This window comes from Phyllostomus discolor, chromosome 5 (genome assembly GCF_004126475.2).
Source record: "Phyllostomus discolor isolate MPI-MPIP mPhyDis1 chromosome 5, mPhyDis1.pri.v3, whole genome shotgun sequence".
NCBI classification, from domain to species: domain Eukaryota; kingdom Metazoa; phylum Chordata; class Mammalia; order Chiroptera; family Phyllostomidae; genus Phyllostomus; species Phyllostomus discolor.
In genome coordinates, this window is record NC_040907.2 from 17023937 (window position 1) to 17043706 (window position 19770).

Below are 19770 nucleotides of genomic sequence, written 5' to 3' on the forward strand. Positions count from 1 at the left end.
TAAAGTTGGTTGATTTTTTTTCACGTAATAATAGTTATCATCCACTCGACTAAATGCGTTCTATCAACTCATTTAACCCTCCCAACAAGCCCCATTTTACACTTAGGAAAACAGGCTCACAGAGGCGAAGTCACTTGGCACAGGCCACAACAGCCTGTAAGAATTGAACCCAGCTGGTCTGATTCCAAAGATACTGGCTATTCTGTCTCTCAGAAAAATATTTCACATTCATGACTGGTAACTTGAGAATACAAAAAGGGGAAACAATCACTCACAGTCTCACTACTTAAAAATGCCCTCTGTAAATTGCATTTCCTTTCCATCTTTTTCTGTCTGATTTAAGCAAAGCCTTCAGGGTATCAAGCCCAAAATTCCTTCTGCTTCCTTGGGAAACCTGTAGCATCAGCCCAGATATGTCCCTACTTTTGCTCCTAAGGGGCAGAGCTCATCCTTGGGCCTAAGCCTCCCTCTCTCCAGAAGGGGAGGATGGGTATTCACACACCAAGGCAGACAGGAACTCGGACTTGGGGAGGGACAGGTGTGTGAATTGGTCCTGGCTCCAGGATTAAGCTGGCTGGATCCCGGTGAGGAGAGCCCCACCCTGAGCCCCACCTGAGCTTTAGCTAGGGGTGGGGCAGATAAGCAGGAACCCATCTTCATGGGCACAGTGCCAACACAACTCTTGGCTGCATAAGGACAGCACCCCAGCTAACAGGGACAGAAAGTTGGCAACAGAGACCTCTCCATCTCTGAGGCCTCTGACAGAGGTCAGAGGTGGGGCCATGGTCAAAGGAAAGGGCAGGAAAAACTCTTGAGAGGCAGGCTATGGGAGGCAGCGCTCAGCTGGGACTGCTGCCCCATAAAATAGAATGGTGTGTGTCATCGCCACCTCCTTTTTCTTGGTCCCATCTCTCTCCCCAGTTGCTAGCGTCCCCCCTGGGGAACCAAACTGGGCTGAGCACCCAGGTGGCCTGCTTCCCAGCCTCTGACAGAGGGTGAGCTGAGTCAGGCAGGAAAGTGGGGCAGCCAGCAAGCTGGGCCCCCACCCTTTGTGAGCCCCACTGATACAGGATGGCTGGCGACTTGGAGGGGGCAGGTGACCTGGCGTGGAGAGCCAGAGGGTAAGTCCTCAAACAAGTGGCAACAGGCCACCAACTTGAAAGGGAAAATTGTGCTGTGATGGGAAAGGTGTCCAACAAACCTACTGGGTGACTAATTACAACGGCTGGGCTAGAGCGTCAGAGGCTGCTCATTAAATACCTCATTAAGTGGCACCCTGAAAACTGCCACCTGTGCATCCTGGGAGTTCAGAGGGGACAAGACCCTAAGGGAGAATGAGGATGGGGGATGGAACCATTTCAAGAAGCTTCTATCTCACTTCTAAATACATCCTGGAGCTCCCAAGTCCGAGGCCTTGATGGGAGAGAAACCAAAGGAAGTAGAATAGGGACTTAGTAGCTGTGTGACCTTGAGCAGATCTTATCCCTCTCTGAGCCTTAGTATTCCTATCTCTAAAGTAGGGTAGTAGTCACATTCTTAGGCACCTCACAGACACAGTAAGGGTTAAATTAGGTAATGGATATGGAGGTGCTCGGGGAAACTGCAGAGACCTACCTAAACATGAATGATCTCCCTATCTGGCAGGAATAGGAACCTATCTGGCAGGAATAGGAACACCATCCTCCTGCACCTGGATTTATCGAGTCTGCCTAGGCTGATGCAGCCAGGTGGCTGAAGCCATCCTTAGCCCCTGGAAGGACATCGTGAAGGAGAAGACGATTTGAGAAAGTGGGGCAGCTACCTAATGTAGGCGGGCACCCATGTAATAGAGCCTGGAAAGGTGCTTGTGCAGGTGGGGCCAACGCCCAGACTTCTCCTGCTGACTGTCCGGATGACTCACCCCACATCCCAGCCCTTTTACCTTTAAGGAAGACCGGAAAGGGTGTGAGAAGAGCAGAGGGAGGGAGGTCCAGGTCCCCAGTCCCGCCCTCTGCCCCTCCCTCCCCACCCTTCTCTGGGCCAGTCCATCCAGCCAAAAGGCAGGCAGGGAACTGGAGAGGCACAGAACCCAGCTTGATCCTGAGGCAGCCAGTTAGCCCAACGCCTGTCTGTCTGTCTGTCCCCAGAGCCATGGAGAGAGCAAGTCTAATCCAGAAGGCCAAGTTGGCAGAGCAGGCTGAACGCTATGAGGACATGGCAGCCTTCATGAAAAGCGCTGTGGAAAAGGGTGAGGAGCTTTCCTGCGAAGAGCGAAACCTGCTGTCAGTGGCCTACAAGAATGTGGTGGGTGGCCAGAGGGCTGCCTGGAGGGTCCTGTCCAGTATTGAGCAGAAAAGCAACGAGGAAGGCTCGGAGGAGAAGGGCCCAGAGGTTCAAGAGTACCGGGAGAAGGTGGAGACTGAGCTCCGGGGCGTGTGCGACACCGTGCTGGGCCTGCTGGACTCCCACCTCATCAAGAAGGCTGGTGATGCCGAAAGCCAGGTCTTCTACCTGAAAATGAAGGGTGACTATTACCGCTATCTGGCCGAGGTGGCCACCGGTGATGACAAGAAGCGTATCATCGACTCTGCCCGGTCAGCCTACCAGGAAGCCATGGACATCAGCAAGAAGGAGATGCCACCCACCAACCCCATCCGCCTGGGCCTGGCCCTGAACTTTTCTGTTTTCCACTATGAGATCGCCAACAGCCCTGAGGAGGCCATCTCACTGGCCAAGACCACCTTCGATGAGGCCATGGCTGACCTGCACACCCTCAGTGAGGACTCCTACAAAGACAGCACCCTCATCATGCAGCTGCTTCGAGACAACCTGACTCTGTGGACGGCCGACAACGCTGGAGAAGAGGGGTGTGAAGCACCAGAGGAGCCCCAGAGCTGAACCACACCGCTACCCTCCCTGCCCTGCCCTGCCTACTCCTGTCCCCCACCCCTAGCAGAGAGGACTAGTATGGGGTGGGAGGCCCGACCCTTTTCCCTAAATGCTCTGCCCCAGCTCAGAGAAGCTCCATAGAGAGGGACCAGCGGAGCCGGGCCTCCTGGAACCATTGGATCCCACTCTTCTGGCACTGTCGGGTGCTCACCCAGCCCTGCTCTCTGCACCCCCTCCTTGAGACCCCACCCGTGAACCAGGTCATTTCCTTCGTCCTCTTGACTCCTTCCTGCCCCTGCTGCATCTGGATCTTAGGAATTGAGGAGTGTCCCACCCTTGTGGCTGAGAAGTGGACTGTGTGGCAGAGGCTGGAGATGAGTGTGAGTGTGTGTGTGTGTGTGTGTGACAGAGAGAGAGAGAGAGAGACCCAGAATGAGAGGGAAAGCATGTCTGCTGGGTGTGACCATGTTTCCTCTCAATAAAGTTCCCTTGTGACACTCCTCCTGTCTTTTCCAGTTATTGGCGGAGGGCTGGGACTAGTACTGGTGTATGCTTTACAGAAAACCTGATTTTGGCCCCCTGACTTGGGGCCCTAACTTCCTGCGGGGCTGGCTTAGTGACCCGCACGCATGACTTTGGGGCCGGTGACTCCAGGTGAGAAGCTGGGGTCGGGCGCTCTCCGTCAGGCCCCAAACAAACAGGTCTGGTCCGCGGAGGGTCAGGTGAGCGCAAAGGCGGCTCTAAGGCTCTTCTGCTGAAGAGCTCAGATCTGAGGGGGGCAGGAAACCAGTGAAGCCTCAGGTATAAGGTTTGAGGACAGCGCCGTACGAATATGCTGTAGTGAGCAGCACTGAGTGCCCCCGATTTGAAAGCGGGGGATAGTCCCATCAGGTGCTCAGAACTGAGCGGCGGGAAGTACGATCTGGGGCAGAATGTGACGCCACCATTAACGGTGGTTAATGGGGTTGTGACGCAACCCCTGTTCTGAGGAGAGGAGAACGCACCACAGCGTTCGTAGACGGGACAAAACGGAACGGGCTGGCGGAGAGAATGCGCAAGCTGGGTGGGCAGAGCCTCGGAAAACTGAAGTCCGTCTCCCGCGGGCGACCACCGTCCCCCACCGCCCACTCGCCGCCTACCCGCCGAGAGGCAACGCGCCTAGCCCTGCGGCCGCCCGGCGCGGTGCCGGCTGAAGGCGGGCCCGAGGCCAAGATTGTCCAGTCACGGGAGGGGGCTGCTCGAAGTACTGGCCAATGGGAGAGTGCGCGGCGGCCGCGCGCCCGCCTTCAGTCGCCCGCGGGCTTTGCGGACGCCGAGACTCCCTTTCGGAACTGAGGATCTCTCAAGGCTCGCCGAGCGCCGGGGGCGGCGCTTTCCGGGTTTCACTCAAACAGGTTGCTACCCGCCCGCCCCGGGATCTAGGATCCGCAGAGCTGCGGAACGGGGCGGTCCGGAAAAAGCAGTCCCCTCCCTTTGAGTCATCTGCGTAACCTTGGGTGCCTGGCCGGCAGGGCCAGCTGGGAGAAGCCACCAAGGGGTCCACACCACACGCCAGATTCCAGGCAGCCCTGAACTAGTAGTGGCCAGGAGGCTTAGATTGTGTTGTGGGACCTAGACTTGGTTGTGGGACCTTGGAAAAGCCATTATACCCTGCTGGGCCTTAGTTTCCCCTTCTGTGTGTAAAGGGGCTTGACCTTAAGGATCTCGAAACCTGAAGAATCTGAGTTCTGGAGTCAAACCGCCTGGGTTGACTCCCATCCTGCCTTGGCCAAGGTCCTTAACCTTGCTTAACTTTTGTGCCCTCGTTTATAAAGTGAGGATTAAAAAATAGTACCTTCCTCTTAAGAGTTGCTGTGAAATTTGAGAAAAATAAATGCACTTAGAGTAGTTCATAGTACATGTTAGCTATTAATCCTTCTAGCATCTATAATAGTCTAGGATTTATCCAGTATTTCTGTGCCAAAAGCAGAATCATCAGTCAGGCCCAGTCTTGAGGAGCAGCTTTACTGCCAAAGCTGACCTGCGTGCTCACTGGGCCCCTGAAAATTGCTGGCGTGACTGCAGGAGCTCAGTCCAGCCTCATCAAGAATCCAAGTTTGGCCACACCCATGGAACTCAAAATTGAAGGGCTCTTATCAGTGTTAGTAGTTCTACAAGGGAAATTGGCAGGACCACTGCAATGCCTTCTGAGTCCCCTATTTTCTCCTCTCCTTTCCTGGAAGTGTGTTGGATTTCCAAATCAGGCAGAGCCTCTGGACTAGGGCAAGTGACTCCCCCTCCGCTCTGAAAGTGACCCAGTTTCTCTTACCAGACAGGTCTGGTAACTTTCTCTTAATGGGATAGGTTTTGGGAAAGGAACTTCTTTATTTTCTCTCAGCCTCTGACTTCACCTTCTCTCTCTTCACCACTCGCTGTTGACCTATATGGAGAAAGAAATGAGCATGTTGGTGCTGAAGGATTTCAAAAGCATATGGTGTGGATTAGAACACCATCAAATCAGATGGCTAAATGTGAGTTGGCTTAGGCAACAGGTCATGAGGGTCACAGACCTTTTTATCTTTGACTTTTTTTTTTTTTTTAATCTCTGTAAAGCTTTCTTACTGTTACCCAGAGTGGAGTTTCAGTGAGTATTTCTTGCCATCTTTTCCTGGCCTAGATTTGCCATTTTAGAAAGCTCAGTCCTACTGCTAATGGGTACAGAGGTTTTTTTTTGGAGCGATGAAATGTTCTGGATTAAATTGTGGTGATATTTGCACAACTTTGTGCATATATAAAAAAATAATGAACTGTACACATTAGAAGGATGAATTTTATAGTATTTGAATTTTATCTGTTTAAAAATCAGTTCCAGAAGGCAAAGCAGGTAAGAACGCCAACCAAGTTCCCCTGGAAATTTCATGGTGGCCATTCTCCCATTCCCATCATCCTCTCCACGGGAGCACACTGCTGTAAGCTTTTCCAAATTTCAAAGCCCATCTCCGGGTCAAAACATGACTGACCAGCTTCCCTCTCCCTTCAATACATTTACAGAGCTTTGGATATGCACTATTTTACCATCTCTTTTCCTTTATATAGGTGCATTTATTCAGCTATGACTTCATAGCTACTTGATTCTACCTCTGGGTTTGCAGCTATGTCCTGTGTTTATTTCTTGTCTCCTCAGAGAGCTCTCTAAAAATAGTAACTTTGTCCCATTATTCATCCTTTCTTCCCACTGTGTCTCCAGAAAGGTTTTGTGCATAGGAAGGTGCTCCAAACTCAATTTTAAAACCATCCTTCCAAGTGCCTGGAAATCTGGTGTAGTGACAGATCCTGAGTTGTGGAAATGGAAATACAGCTGGTTCTGAGAGGAGGCAGGACTATAGACAGAGGTTGGCTCACAGAGATTTAAATAATCACAGCCCTATCCTTTCTATACGCTCAGGGTTTCGAAGATCATCCTCTCTTAAGAATTTGACTGATATGGGGAAAATTTGCAACCTAAAATTTTCTAGAGAAGATACTCACTCTTAACTGGCTCCATAGATCCACAGGAGTGGGTGATGGAGGCAAGGCATTGGATTCAATGTGCCTTCTCAGAACCAACCAGGCATCCATCATAGGGAGGCCAAGGCACTGGGGGTAGGCAGGCCACTGTGGCTCCTTCCAGAAAGGCAAGATACTCTTACTCCTAACACACACACAGATACACACAACCAGGGTCCAACTGTCCAGTGCCTTTTTGGGGTTAAACCTGAGTTCAGAGGCTCACACCAAGATTATTCCCATCAACAGGGCCCCACTCCGGCTTCTTCCTAGAGAACAGAGTACTGTAACAATAGTAGTGGGCATAACTGCTGTTCTCACCTTTGTTTTGCAGATGAAGAGAATGGGCTCAGTGTAGCTCAATAACCTAATAACCAAGGTTATACAACTCTTGATGTGCCTGGAGAGTGGAATAGATCTGACTCCAAAGTCTGTGGTTTTAACTACAACAGTTGTTTTCAGAGTGTGTTCAGAGGGTTCCCCAGAAGTTGCCACAAAGCAGGAGCCCAGTGGTCAGGGTTTCTCATTTCCGCAAATGGCTCAAATAGCCACATGTATGTCTGTATTGTATATTGGAGTTACATGAGTTAAAAATAAGTTTGAAAAGAACCACACTTTGCTATGCTGCCCTATTCCTACGAATCAAGAAAGAATTATTCTACTCTCAGTCTAATGCCACCCCAGGGCCCAGCAAAAAGTTATTGTCTTAAATGAGAAAAAACTGTGTAGTGGGTGAATTTTCTGGCTTGTTCCCCAAGTTAAGCTTTCCTTAATCTGGTTACATTTTTTGTTCCTTTTCAATTCTTCACCCTGTTCACAGGGCCTACCCACCCCACAATCCTTGCTGTGTGGAGGGGGTGAGGAAGGCAGGTTTTTGCAGGGTAGGTGCCCCTCCTTCCACCGCCGACCCCCCCAGCCCCACCTACTCACTGATTCAGGGGCCCGGAATGTCTGTGGGGGCAGTAGACAGGTATGTCACCCTAGGGGTGTCTGAGGATGATTCATCTCTCATCTCCACCCAATCTTCTCCTTACTGCTCTCTGGGAAATTTAACTCTTTGTCTAGAGATAAAAGGAGATCCCAGACTCTGAACTCATGGAGTCTTCAATCTGTGGCTAGGTACAGTACTTAATACATCAGATTATGGTATCCAAGAAATATATGTTGAAAGAGAGGGAGGAACGGTGGAAGGGAAGGAGGAAGGGAGGGAGGAAGACACATTTTCTCCCCTTTCTTCCTCCAGAATAAAGTTAACCTGAAATTTCCTTGTCTGAGTGTAGAGGGGACTAATTTTTAACTTAGAATAGATTGTGATTCCACAGAGCAATGTGGAATCTCCAGGATTAATATACAGGAAGAGGCCACCAGTCAGTGTGAAGAGACCTGTATTTGCACAGTAAGCACACTTCTTGAGATTTTATGTTTATTTGGGATGGCTTTGAAGGGGCCTTTCATCTCCCTCTTCCACACTGTTTCAAGGTTTTGGATGGGGAAAGAAATTGAAACTTTGTTATATATTCCAGTCCAGAGCATTTTTATCAATACTCATCTTTTTTCACTTTAGTTGGACTCCAAATCCTGGGCCTACCCCCTCACAGATCCTCACCTGAACTTCTGGGGCTGCCTGAAATTGGCTCCCCGGTAGGAAATGAAGGCCATAATGGATCGTAAATGAGACTTATGACTTCCCCTGTCCTCAATAGGCCTGAGGACATTGAAATATGTGCTAACTTGGAATCCGTCCTTCTAAAAGGAACAGAAAGTGGATGTGGGCAGCCCAGACCAGGCTCCATGGAGCCTGGGGCCCAGGCCAGGAAGGGCTCCATGGCCAGGAAGGGCTCCATGGCCAGGGGCAAGAGCGAAGAGAAGGGGCAGGAAGGGAGCTACTCCGCTTGCCAGAGAATTTCCTTCCAGGAGTCTGGGGGCAGTTGGGCCTCCGCACTGCTTTAAAAAGCTGGTGGGACTTGGTAGTGCTGAGATGGGTCTGAAGTCATTCCCCCTCTCTCAGTAGTCTTGAGAAAGGACAGAGAATCTCCAAGTTTGACCTTCCCACAGAACTTAATGGGCTCAGGCTTCCTAGTCTCAGTCAACTGGGGATGAGCATTTTGCTAATTCAGAAACAGCTGAAAGCAGGCTGGCTGTGCTTCAGCTCTGTGGACTTCAGGGTGTCGCCCTCACTCCTAAGCCCCTTTGTCTGGGCTGGGAGCCTTTCCAATGAACTATGGTCTCTGAGAAGTTCCAAATGCTATCTTCCAATTGTTGGGGTCCCAATTCAGAGCCAGGACATGCATCTATCCTAGTATCAGTGGTCAGTGGAGATGACCAAGAAGGTCCCTTCTAAGGTACTCAGACATGCTTTCCTTCCTCCACAAGTTGTTCACAACTTGCCAGTCCAGTAAGGTCTGGGGGAAAGAGGGACACTTTCAGGAAGTGCCTTTGGATGTAAAATGGCACTTTTCTGGAAGGCACTTTGGCAATATGAATTCGGACCTGGAAAACACCAGCTTTTTTTATTTCTAGGATGTTATAAGTTAAAAGTCAAAGACTCAAAGGTTTGGGTACAAAGATGTTAATCACAGCACTATTTACAATAGCAAAAAAACGGTGATGACTTACAGGCTAGCCATGGGAATCTAAATAGGTACACAACGTTTTACCCATACCAGAATATTATCATGTAAACAAAAAAGTTTTTATATTTTTAATTACATCAACTATAAAAAGCAAGTTACAAAGCAATTATATCTCACTTATATAAATGCTATAACTATCCCTCTACATGTATAGGAAAATATATACACAATATACATTTAAATATAAAATTTATTATATTTTTGTTACAGGATTATGGGTCTAATTTTCTTTTTATTTCCCAAGTTTTTATTTTGCTATTTTCACCAGGAAATTTTTAAAAAATTAAGAAATCTTAAGGACAGATGCCATATCCCCACCATACTGGAAAATGGGCTGTCTTCTACTCTACACATTCATATTGCTGAACAGACCTCACCTGGAGCCCAGACATGTAATCCTGTCTGCATTGTGCCATCCAGTCCCCAACATTCTGCGACCAGTGGGAGGCAGAGAAAGCTACATTTACTGGAGTAGAAAACGTCCTTACTGTCACACAAATAAAGTTTTGAAAATTTGAAAATAAAATTTTGGATTATTCCATCCTTCTCTACTCCATGACTGCAAAGAATGAATGCTGAGGGTGCTTGGATACGAGCCTATAAAGTTCTAAATGACACTTCTTTCCAAGTGGCTTGCTTTGGTGACATCTGTGGCGTCTGTGATGGCGTAGGCATCAAAAGCCATGACCACAGCTATTGGTACTATTTTCAAAAACACAGCACCCATTCTTACTCCCCGATGTGTGATTTGCCCAGCAGCCGGGGCATCAGGATTCCTGGGCTTCAGGCCCCACAGGTGACTCATGGCCAGCCCCAGGCTGGGTCTCCTGGCCTCAGTTTCCCTAGCTTGCTCTGTTGATACTTCCCACCTACTATATAGGGTGTTAACAGGAGTGTGGTGCTTTGAACTCTGCAGATGAAAGAGGCGGGGGAAGCAGCACCCAATTATTATCCCCTGTAACACCAGGCGTGGGAGCAAAGATTGGCTGCTTTCATACTGTTCCAGCCACAGGAGGCTCTTCGTAGTGCTTCACTCCGCTCTGGGTGTCAAAACTGGAAAGCAAAGCTCAGTCAGCATCTCAACACTACTTCAGAATAGATTTTCTTTTCTTTTTTTTTTAAAGGGAAGGAGAAAGAGAGGGAGAGAAACATCAATGTTTGGTTGCCTCTTATGTGCCCCAAACTGGGGACCTGGCCCACAACCCAGACATGTGTCCTGACTGGGATTTGAACTGGCAACCCTTTGTTTTGTAGGCCACCACTCAATCCACTGAGCTACACCAGCCAAGGCCAGAATAGATTTTCTTAAACTGCCCAAATCGCTAGTGACCTATCTTCCCCCTGGATTTATGATTCAGTAACACTCTAAAGGTATCTAAATTCTTCCTTCTGCCCTGGCTGATGTAGCACAGTGGACTGAGCCCAGGCCTGCGAACCAAAGGGCTGCTGGTTGGGTTCCCAGCCAGGGCACATGCCTAGGTTGCAGGCCAGGTCCCCAGTAAGGGGTGTGCAAGAGGCAACCACACATTGATGTTTCCTTCTGTTTCTCCCTCCCTTTCCCCTCTCTAAAAATAAATAAAATCTTTAAAATAAATAAATAAATAAATAAATCCTTCCAATTGGCCTCAAATTCTCTGGAATATGAACCACGACTTGTCACCAGTAAGTATTCACAATTAAGAAGTCAGCAAAGTGAGCCAGATAGTCAGGCTGACCGAACTTCAAATGCATCTTTTTCCTTCTTGCAAAGTGGGGCTTACTAACAGTCCCCATCTTGTTTGTATCCTTAGGAGTTGCTGTGGAACCACAGGAGGACCGTGTGTGGAAACACTTTGTAAAATGGTAGCCCTTTACATGTGTTAACAGGACCAAATATCTGCAAATAAGACTTCTGGCACAACTGCCATCTGTCCCCTTGAACCTCCAAGCTACAACTGCAAAAATAAGCCTGGGTAGCCACCTATTGGTTAAAAATACAAATTGCATCCTACCAATTGCAAGTAGAGCAAAGGAAGCAAAAACCAGTATTTCCAACTTTGTATCATCTTAATTTTTCCCATGCCCCTCATGTCACATTATGTACTTGACACATTGTTTGCGGGTAGTTTTTATTGCACGCTCTACTACCAGTCAATGTAAAACGTATAAATACGTTTCCCGCATACAATGTGTTAATATTGTCCTTTAAAAAATGCACTCTATGTCTAGGCTGGTGTGGCCCAGTGGATTAAGTGCTGGCCTGAGAACCAAAAGTTTGCTGGTTCACTTCCCAGCCAGGTCCCCAGTTGGGGGCACGTGAGAGGCAACTGATCGATGTTTCTCTCCCTCTCTTTCTCCCTTCTTTCCCCTCCCTCTAAATATAAATACATAAAATCTTTTTTAAAAAATGCACCTTGTATAAATAACTTCATTTTTAAAGTAAACTTTTAATCACTACTATAAATGGAAACTAACTAGCACTTGCCAAAAGCAGAATAAAACCATGAAATAAATACAATGAAAATAAAAAGTTAAGATCTAGTTCGGAAGTCTTGCCTCAAGCTTAAGGTTCACTGTTAAAACTGAAGATTAACCTAAGTACACAAATGGAGAATAAATGTCTATCCTCTAGTGTGATCCTGTGCTTTGGGGAAACACTGCCCTGCATGAAGAAATAGAACTCTTCTGAGGGAAGATGACATTCACTCGTTCTGTCCCAGCTCCCTGGATGGTTGATGGAAGTTTGAAAGCCACAAAATGTAGAAGAAAATAAACTCTTGTATTGTGGCACATCCCACCACAGTCCGAGTAGGGCCAGTGCTGAACTCCCAGTGACAGTGCCCAGGGCTTGTAAGCACTGACGATATGGTGGTGCTTTGCTTGAGCCATGCCTGGCCTTTGGCCAGGAGTCCTTTGCAGGGCTGAGTGTCCCTTCACCACTCTGGCAGGGAGGACTGTTCTTGGACCTGCAGCCTGCTGAGCTGTCCACTGCTCACAGGGAGTTGCCGCTTTCCCCGGTGCTTCTTTACGTGTCTTATTCTCCAGAGTCCAGCTGGGGGTTACAGCTTCATGGCTTCCTGCTCCACTGACTGGTCTGAGGGTGCCAGGTACTTCTCCTGGATGCTCAGGGTGCTGCGGGAGAGTCGGTCAAGGATGGCAGCATGGGCAGGATCTGACCTCTACTGATGACAGCCTTCCAACCACGTCTGGCAGAGTGCTTGCATCCTTTCCCCTTCCTCGTAATTACAGCCTCAGGCAACAGGGACCAACTGGGTCCGAGAAGCCTATCAAAGCAACCCGACTCAAATGCTCCCATATTCACCTCTTCCTCACACTGCTGAGGGTTAAAGGACCAGAGAGTGGTAACCCTTAAGCTCTGCATTATGACACACACTTCGAGCCAGACCAATGTCATGCCCACAAGTCATGCCATTCTACTTGCAACCCCCCAGACCTGTCTCAGTCTTGGACTCCTATGCCTTTGTATACACTGTTCTCTGCCTTGCATTCCCTTTCCCTCTTAAGTCAACCTGGCTGACCCTCACTTTGAGATGACGCAACTCAAATGCCACTACACAACAAAGCTCTCTTTACCCATGCACTCCTTTCTTTATACCAGTCCCTAATTATACACAGAGTGAAGATGAACCCTAAGGAAGTTAGGATGCAGGGTAGAATCTAAAATCAGCACAAATGTATATGGTTAAAAATACCCTTAAAATTCCTTTGTAAAGTACAGTATTTGTCTAACCACTATGATGTAACACCTGAAACCAAAACAATACTGAAAGTAAACTATAACTGAAAAATTGAAAATAAACAAACCATGCAGAGAATCAAAACCAAAATAAAATGCTCTTAAAATTCCTTAAATCACTTATTAAATACAGTATACATGGTTTTATGAACAGAACCCTATATGATAATATGACTGCATAATGTATGGTGTGCAAAACATCACAGCACTATTGAAAGTGCCCCTTCCCTTTTTTGCTGAGCAAATGCAGTTGACTTTGCCAACATTAACTACATGTGTGAGGCAGCTCCTCAGTCCCTTCTGCAGCACTGCATGCTCTACTGCCATCATTTGCAACTCGTCTGTTTCCCTGTGAGTGTTGTTTCTCACGTGTGAAAGGGTCTGACACAGGTCAGTAAGTGTCAGCTGGAACTACTGTCCTCCCTGTCCAAGGACTCTGGAGCCCTCCCACCCCACCTTGTCTCCAGTATCCCGTGTAGATGCCAAATGTCTGACACCAGCTTAGAAAGCCTGGACTTCCCTTGTCCTACCTCATATGTGACCTGTGAGACTTCTGCACATGACCTCAGCTCCACCCGCACTGGTCCAGTTCTGAAGGTCTAGCTGCCTCCCAGACAGCTCTGACTGCCCCGGGGCCCCTCAAACATAGCACATCTGTCAGCTCCCATCCCTTCTATCCACCTGACAAACCTCCCTCTTTCTTCCCTTGCCTCAGTGACTAGCACAACCACCCACACCACTGTCTAAGCCAGAAACCAGAATCTAAATTCTGCTCCACCTCCATCTATCTTACAACCATCTAGTCACAAACGCTGGTAGTCTATCACCTTAACATTTTTCTAATCCACATTCTTCTTTCTACTCTCACCATTAACATTTTATCTCTTCTCTTCTAGAGACTATAATACCTCTCCTGCCCACAATCATATTCCTTAAATGTATTTTCCACACTTGGAGGAGATGTCTCACCCTGCTCAACAACACTATGCTGGCTGCTCCTGTTCGCCCAGGAGCTGAAGTCCACACTCTTCAGCAGGGCACTCACGCACTCCATTGCCAGCCCTGCACCCCACCTCGCACCCTCACACTCAAGACACTAGGTAAACTGAACCCGTTGCTTCTCTCTGGAGTGACCAGTGCCCTTTCATTTCTGAGCCTCTGTATTTGCTGCTCCTCCTTATCAATATCCTTCCTTGTCCTCAGGTACAACCAACCCCAAAGCCTTCTAAGGAACCACCCTTTGTACACGAAAGACAGTCACCAGGGAGCTCAATTGGTTCACATAAAATCAGTCATCTACAAAGGTAGATGCAGCCATTCCTGAGGCCCATGTCTCATTTCTTCCCCCTGCCCCTCAACTTGACTGTGGCTAAGAGGCTAGCCAGCAAGGATACGAGGAGAAGTGGAAGTCGGCTCCCATTGCAGCAGACATCATGGCCTCCAGGCTTCGCTGCTCTTGGACCCCAAAGCAGTAGCCATTGGCTTTATCCACAGCCTGCAGGACCCGCTGGACACTCTCCTTGTCCTAGGCAGAGAGGAGAGAAATGGCTCGTGAGTAAAACAGGCATGTGGAAGTGAGGTTATATCAAACTGTCTGCTGTATCCAAACACCCTCCTCAATCTTCCCTTATGAAGCCTCTGTATATGCAGCTTCCTTGGCCTGGAGTAGTTCTCCATGTTCCCAGAGGTCTGGCCACAGCCCATTTTCCCTGACCACCAATCCACCTCAATTAGAACAATAAGCTCCTCTATGCACAATCACAGCCCCCTGGGTTTATCCCTATTGCAACTCTGATCCTACCATCTTACTATTAATAAATTATTAGCTCACCTGCCTCCCCTACTCAACTGTGCCACCCTCAAGATCAGGGACTCATTTGTCAAGGTATTCCCAGTGCCTGGCATAGTACTTAGCTAACTGTAAGCACCCAATAAATAGGCATGTAACTTATTTATTTACTCATCCACATTAAAGTAATAAGAACAATTCATACTCACATGTCAGGAAAAAAAGATCAAAGTAATGTATTACAGTCCCTTACCACAATGCCTAGCATAGAAAGCCTTCAATAAGTGGTAGTCATGCCCTGACCAGGTAGCTCAGTGGGTTAGGACATTGTCCCAATACACCCAAGTTGTGGGTTCGATCCCTAGTCGGAGCACACACAAGGATCAACTAATGAGTGCATAAGTAAGTGAAACAACAAATCGATGTTTCTCTCTAAAAGTCAATTTTTAAGAAAGTAGTAGTTGTTATGATTAATATTATAGAATTCAACTCATTTTAGAGAAGAATGTGGCACTAAAAAGGGAAGAGACAAGTTCACTCAAGTCTCCCAGCTTATCTCTGCAGGGTGAAGGTGAGAGGCACAGCGGCACAGTGGTTGGGTATGACTTTGCAAAGTCAACAAGCAGTTGTTCACATTGAAGGAGCCCGAGAGACTTGTTCCTGGTTTTGGTCAAGTCCCTTGCTGGTGATTTTCTGATCTCATCCATTCTCACACTGAGGAGGGAACATGTGTGCAGAGGACCCAGAAACACAGAACAGATAGGGCCAAAGTTTGGCCCACCCTCTTTCTTGGAATCCTGCTCACCAGAGCCCCTGGTCCCCAAACCAAGGGCAATGGATGATAATTGGACCCAGGACAAAGCCTGTTTGAGCACTCAAAGCCTCCTGTACACTTGGCTTGGTGAGGTTCCAGACACTGCCAGAGCCTATAGCTAAGGGAAGAGGCTTCTTAGTCCCTGATACCTGGATATTAAGAGGAATGAAGGAGACCAGGCTGTAGTCTTCAATGAGCTGCACCAGTTTCTCATTCAGCTGACGGTAGTGGCGGAAGAAAGGATCAGAAGCCAGGTGGTCAAGCAAGTAGGAGAGGTCCAGGACCTCTGTGTAGTAGTCCAGGTTGAAGGCTAAGGAGAGAAACCAATGTTCAGGAGTAGTTGGCATCAGGCTAAAGTCCCAAGGACAGGAACCGTATTTTTTCTTTCTTTCTCTACCTTTATTCCTTCCCTCATTTATTCTTTCAACAATGACATTAAAATGGTTACTAAGAAGAAAATAGATAGTTTCACCTCCCGGCTCTGTCAGTTACTGGCTGTCATATGGACAGGTACTCACCTCATAGGGTTGCTGTGAGGACTACCAGTAAATGCTATAAACCCCAGTGCCTGGCACAAAGACGTGCTTGGTCAATAGTAGTAAAGAATGACATCCAGCATGTACCAAGTACAGTGCTTGGTGCCTCCCTTATGAAGCTCAGAGTCGGGTATCCCCAGGATCCAGCACACACTATAAGGACTTCAGCAGGGTGGCATCTGGGTAAACCTCTTTCCCTTTCTGGGACATTTCCTTCTTCATGTAAAGTGGGGAGATCAGACTAGATGACTCAGGGCTTCCTGACTCAGTTCTGTGACTACAAACTTCCCACTAAGGGAAGGATTGTCCATTGCAGCCTGGAAAATCAGGCAGTTGTACTGCTCAGCAGGTCTGTCCCAAAGTGAGCTGAGGGACTAGGCTGTCAGATCAGAGATTCGTCAACTCACTCCCTGAGCTCTGTCTCCCACATTCTACATCACCTCTGATTGGAAACTGACACCCCTACCTGGCTGGTGTGGCTCCATGGACTGAGTGCCGGCCTGCAAACCTAAAGGCTGCTAGTTCAGTTCCCAGTTAGGACACATGCCTGGGTTGCATGGTTCCCCACTGAGGGCACACAAGCGGCAACCTTCTCTCACATACCGATGTTTCCCTCTCTTTCTCCCTTCCTTCCCCTCTCTCTAAAAAAGTAAATAGAATTTTAAACAGGAAAGAAACTGACACCCTTGTGCCTACAAGAAAGAACATCCTGGGCATTCCAACAAACTTCTTGGGTTGCTTGACAGGTACGTTTCTCAACCCAAATTAAGAGAGTGGAGGCAGGTACACCTGGGTTTAGATTCCACCTCAGCTAACGCACTAGCTGTGTGATTTGTGTAAGGTCTCTGGGCCTCAGCTGTCTCATCTGACTTGCTTATCAGCCTCTTGTGAGGATGACTGTCAAGAATCAAAGCTAGGAAGGTTGAAGACCATGACATAGCCATGTGGACTGGAGGCTGGGAAGGGGGAGAGAGGCTAGGGAGGACTACAGATCCGGGCATAGGTAAAATGGGGCTCTTCTGGGCTTGCTGAAAGACGGACCAGGACTCTGACCAGAGGTGCTGACATCCCTCCATGTCCTGATTGGCAGCCAGCAGGCCTTCCCTGGACAAGGCCCCTATATATCACTCTCCCAACAACCTCCCTTCCTGCTCACTGCCCGTCACTTCAGCTGTTTTTTTTTTTCTCTGTGGCTAGAGATACTATTTAGGAGAACTGATGCCCCAGCTCAGCACAGCACTAATTTTGTGGGAAAGAAATTCTGGCTATAGGGTCCTTATAAAACTGCACTGCCTCATACCAGCCTGCTTTTCCCTCAATTTTCTCCACCTTGATAAATGTCACCCTTACCTGTCCACTGGCTTGGTCAGAAACCTGAACGCCACCCTTAATTCCTCTGTCTCCATGTCCAATCCACAAACAAATCCTATTTCTTGAGTAAGTTTTGAATCTATTTCTCTCCATTCCCATCACAATTGCTTGGGCTGGTATGAAAATCTCCTAAAGCAGCTGTTTTTACTTTTGCCCCTTTCAGTTCATTCTTGACAAAGCAGCCAGAATAACATTTTCAGTTCATGTTATTCCCCTGCTTAATACTCATCAATTACTTTTCTGTGTTTAAATGGTACAGGTTTTGCCCTGGCTGGTGTGGCTTAGTGGACTGAGTGCCAGCCTGCAAAACGAAAGATCGCTTGTTTGATTCCCAGTCAGGGTACATGCTTGGGTTGTGGGCCAGGTCCCCAGTTGGGGATGTGTGAGAGACAACTGATCAATGTAGTTCTCAAACATTGATATTTCTCTCTCTCTCTCTCTCTCTCTCTTTCTCCCTCCCTCCCCTTCACTCTAAAAGTAAACAAATAAATACTTTAAAAAGTAGTACAGGTTTTTAGCCCCTGCCGACCTCTCTGACCTCTCCTACCACCTTTCCCCTGACCACTATTTTGGCTATCCTGTCTCACCCACTTTCCTTGAACACAAAAAGCACTTCCCTGCTGAAAGGCCCTTACCCCTACTGGTCCCTGCCTAGAACAGTTCTCCCTTGGCAGGATCCTCACCAAATCTCAGGTAAGACGGCACTGCTCACTTCCCACCACTCACTGTCCTAGCATTCAATTTTAATTCCTTCATAACACATATTGCTATCTGTAACCCCTTGTCCCCAAAAGCCAGAACAGTATCTGGCACAAAATAAATGGGCAGGGGTCATGACCTGTCTGTAGCTATGATCACCAGGCCATGCATGGTCCCTGGAGATGGCTCTCTTTAGCTGAGATTTCTGTTTCACTCTGGCCTAGCCACTGCCCTACACCTTGCCAGACTGAAACAAGAGCACTTACCCAGCTTCCCATAGTGCTCAATGAGGTCCATCTTGGAGAGGAGGTTGACGTGGGGCAGCTCTACATGCAGCATGGTAGCCAGGGAGGTACACAGTACTGAAATGAACTTGGCCGGGTCTGTACAGTAGTGAGAATCCACCAGGTGGACAGCAGTCAGCTGGGAGGGGAGGAGGAGACAGGGTGAGAGGGGTCTGTGGAGGCAGGGAAAATTAGGGCCTATGTCTCCCCAGCCATAGGCCTTCCGGGGGTGCCTGAGGACAGAGTGCAAGCCCTCCCCATTAGTTTTCTCCTTCTGTTTTGTTCTAATAGCCACACTCATTTCCTTCTCCCAGGAGATAGGGGCATTTTTCTTACAAGATGCCTTGCACTGAGCCTTCCAGTGGGCAAATGGTTAGATTTTCACTACATCTAACTCCATTCTTTCACTTAATCTTGCCCCTAACTCACAATAATAATCATCATGTCATTTTCTACTTAACTCCTTCCATACTTCCAATAACCCCAAATTGGGCACGAGCACATCCATTGTACAGATGAGAAAACAAAAATTCAGAGAGACAAACTGACTTACCAATGACCACATAGTGAGTCAATGGCAGAGCCAGAATTCTAAATCACACCTGTTATACTCCAAAGCAACTCCGCCCCTACCTCGCTGTGTGACATGGGGGTGTGGCACGTCCTCCCTGTCTTAGTTCCTTCATCTGCAAAATGGGCCTGCCCAACACAAGACGCACCCTGAGGTCCCAATGGGCCATCTGGGAGAAGATGCTGCGCAGGGAGCCATGGTGCGTGCAGAGCTCCACTTGGCCTGGGCAGTCGAAGAGGAAGTAGTGGCCACGGAGGGGGTCAAGCTTGGCACGCAGCCAGTCCAGGTTGGCCTCCAAGTACTCCATGCAGTACAGTAGCCCGCCGTTGGGCCCCAGCCGCAGGGCGTCCATCACGTCGCTCAAGCCTACCAGCTCGCTCACGTCCACCGCGCATTCGTACGGCAGCCCGTCGTTGGCCGGGTCCAGGTTCACTACCGCCACGCGCCGACCCAGCGCGCGCAGAAACTCGCTCATGCCCAGGCAGTACGTGGTCTTTCCCGAACCCGGAGGGCCGATCACCGCCTGCCCAAAGGCCGTGGTCAGAGCAGCCCCCGCCATGAGTCCCGCTCGGTCCGGTGAGCAGCAGGTAAGCGGGGCGGAGAAACAGGGAGGGCGATCACGCCGGAGACAAGAGCGAGGGCGACGAGATCTCCGGTGGAAGAGTGGGTTGCGGTGGCGATGCCCTGGATTTACCTGGATTTACAACAGCAGGGAGCCGAACAACGCAAAACCTGAAAGGCCCGGTACAGACTGCACCAGCACCGACTTCCGGATGACATCGGAAACGGCGGAGGAAGTCCCGCCCCCACGGTGACGACACTGCTTAGCGCCGACTGTCCTGGCGGCGCGCGGCACTTCGCCCCCGGCGGAGGACTGGGTGACGTTGTGAGGTGTTCTTGGGAAGTTGGGTTCGTGCGGGGGCATTTCCCGGGATTCCCCCAAA

General features: G+C 48.8%; 2 protein-coding genes across 2 annotated transcripts; one reads left to right on the plus strand and one right to left on the minus strand.

The window, feature by feature from the left end:
- Positions 1–2024: 2024 nt before the first annotated feature.
- On the plus strand, positions 2025–3368 carry SFN (stratifin). Its single transcript, XM_028511590.2, has one exon. The coding sequence runs from the start codon at positions 2131–2133 to the stop codon at positions 2875–2877; it is 747 nt and encodes a 248-aa protein (XP_028367391.1). The 5' UTR covers positions 2025–2130; the 3' UTR covers positions 2878–3368.
- Positions 3369–11428: 8060 nt separating this feature from the next.
- Positions 11429–19763, minus strand: GPN2 (GPN-loop GTPase 2). Its single transcript, XM_028512610.2, is given in 8 exon segments — positions 11429–12137; positions 14157–14287; positions 15515–15675; positions 18238–18394; positions 18975–19452; positions 19454–19527; positions 19529–19565; positions 19567–19763. Coding segments are annotated over 8 exon segments (1296 nt in total). The 5' UTR covers positions 19752–19763; the 3' UTR covers positions 11429–12064.
- Between the last annotated feature and the right edge of the window lie 7 nt (positions 19764–19770).

Coding starts and splice junctions, on each gene's coding strand:
- SFN (XM_028511590.2), top strand. CDS start 2,131: ATGGAGAGAGCAAGTCTAATCCAGAAGGCCAAGTTGGCAGAGCAGGCT.